Below are 2,414 nucleotides of genomic sequence, written 5' to 3'. Positions count from 1 at the left end.
TAACCTCTCAATGTGAGATGAGGGAATTTGAAAAAAAAATGGAAAAGCAGCTAAGTTTGTGGGTAGATGAGATGATGGTCCACCCCCAGGGATTCATCTCCAAGGCATGTTCAACCTGGAGCATAAAGGGAGATTAGAGATGGCAAGTTGCCCCTTTCTCTCTTTTTTTTTACCTTCCAGGTTCTTCTGACATACTGTCCCTGCCCCTCTCCACCCCATCCAGGTTGCCTCTCCTCTTCTCTCCATTTTATAAGCCATTTTATGATTACTATGTTAGCAAAAGTGCATTTATCAGAATTAATGTTTTGTTATAAAGAACAGTCTGTAGAAAAGTGTTATTTTCAGCCATCTTTAATGAAAGATTAAAGTTTTTGGCTGTTGAAGGAACCTAACTCTCTCTTTCCCATAGGTTCAATGTATCAACATTCCTGTTTATGACTTTTGCCATTTTCTGGAACATTACTCCTGAGAAAGTTGAAGATTGTATAAATTTCTTAGAATGACATTTAAAAGCCCTCTAATTTGACATTACTATCAGCAGCAGCAGCAGCAGCAGCAGAAGCAGCAGCAGAAGCAAGCAGCAGCCATCATGTTAGTACTAGTGGCAATAGCTGGGGCATACATTACTTTAAGGTTTACAAAATGCTTTACATATTTCCTCATTTGAGCCTGATGACAACCCTGTGAGATAGGTGCTATTATTATTCCATTTTATATATGAGGCAACAAGCTGAGAGATGTTAATTGACTTGACAAGGTTCACACACCTATTAATTACTCCTTGGCTTCTATCTACCTTTTCCCTACTTATTTCACATTATTCCATCCCTTGTCCTTGTATTCTAGGGCCTCTGTGTGGTCAACTTTATGTCAACAATGTAGTAGGCCAATGACCTCAGGAAGGGAACTCTTTTCAAGTGTCTGCCTACCATACTGAGGGAGCATAATGGAAGCATTCTGCTAGCCCTGGGGAAGGATGGTGAAGATATATTGGACTTCTTCCTAGGTGAAAGCAAACTGATCCTGATTAGTCTTTTTTTTGTCATAAATGTCATTTATTAAACATTTAAGTTTACAAATTAATGTGCACCAATTAGCGGTATTGATGTAGTTGGAGAGTATTCCGCCTTCTCCAAGCAGCACGATGAGTACCTCCAATGGTATGGTGGAATTTGTGACCCTTTCCAAGACCCTGGCTCTTTCAGCCAGCTGGGGTAAGCCCCTGCATCTTTTTGTGTTTGTGCACTGGCTTGGTGATCCATTGAGTGTCGGGGTTTCGTCTGATAGCTTTATGGAATGGGTCAATAAGAATAACCTCAAAGAATGTGTAGGTTGAATCTTCACCCACCCAGTATGAGCTCAAGACTCTCAGGGCCCCACAGTGGCAGCCAGCACGTTCTTCTGCTACAGACTGAAGGCTCCTGGAAAACTTCAGCTGATTGACACCATGATGCACGGGTTTACCATAGGTTGCACCCTTGAGAACTGGATGCTTTCGGCCACCACGGCAAACTCGGATACGGTAGATGACATAACCTTGCTTGGCCCTGTAGCCCAGCCTGCGGGCTTTGACGGGTCTGGTGGGCCAGGGTGTGCGGTGCAGCGCTGATAGCTGGCGGTAGTGCCAGCAGCACACACACAGCAGGAACTGCATGACATCCAACTGCTTCTTCCTCCACAGCTCCTGAATGTACTTGTAGGCCCCCATCCTGGCTCACGCCTAGCCTGCTTGATGGCTGCTGCCCACCAGCGATCCTGATTAGTCTTAACTATAGTATGGAGAAACAGGGATTGGTGAGACTGATATCCCATAGAATTTGCCCAGGGTCTGAACTACCTAATCTACAACGTTGAAAACTGTAATGGTGGGCATGATGACTTTGTTCAACACTCTGTAATCCACCATAAATTGCAAGATGCCTTCTGCCTTCCTATCAGATACATGGAATTATTTTAAGGAGGAGCTAATATAACAAAATATCCTAGCTTCCTTCATTTCCGTCACTAGAAAAAAAATTATCTTTCACTCCCTAACGGGGACATAATATCATTTGATGTTAGTTACCTTCAATGGTTCAAGTAACTCTAAAGGTTTCCATCTGATCTTATAGTAATATGGATAGAAATTCTTGAAAGGGTTCATACAGATAGCAACTTCCAAGGGTTCACAATATCCCTTCCCCACGTAGTTTCTCCTCTGTGGCATCTCTTGTGTGATCCAAATGAGATAGGGGTCTTAGAAGTTCCCTCAGGGGAGGTGGAGCCAAGATGGCAGAGAAAAGTCAGGGACTCACCTGAGTTCTCCTCCAAACACCTCTAAACACTTTAAATAATTCCTCAGAATAGAAGAATCAACAAAAGGACAGAGTGAAACAATTTTCCAGTCCAAGCAACTTAGAAGGTATGCAGGAAAA

At 43.0% G+C, this 2,414-nt stretch overlaps 1 protein-coding gene across 1 annotated transcript; it reads right to left on the bottom strand.

Moving 5' to 3' along the window:
• Positions 1-1,201: 1,201 nt before the first annotated feature.
• Positions 1,202-1,708, bottom strand: LOC118839362 (60S ribosomal protein L15-like). Its single transcript, XM_036746821.1, has one exon. The coding sequence runs from the start codon at positions 1,706-1,708 to the stop codon at positions 1,202-1,204; it is 507 nt and encodes a 168-aa protein (XP_036602716.1).
• Positions 1,709-2,414: the final 706 nt, after the last annotated feature.

The sequence above is a fragment of the Trichosurus vulpecula genome, chromosome 2, assembly GCF_011100635.1.
Source record: "Trichosurus vulpecula isolate mTriVul1 chromosome 2, mTriVul1.pri, whole genome shotgun sequence".
NCBI classification, from domain to species: Eukaryota; Metazoa; Chordata; class Mammalia; order Diprotodontia; family Phalangeridae; genus Trichosurus; species Trichosurus vulpecula.
The sequence above is the reverse complement of the archived record's forward strand: the minus strand, read 5'-3'. Positions and strand labels throughout refer to the sequence as shown.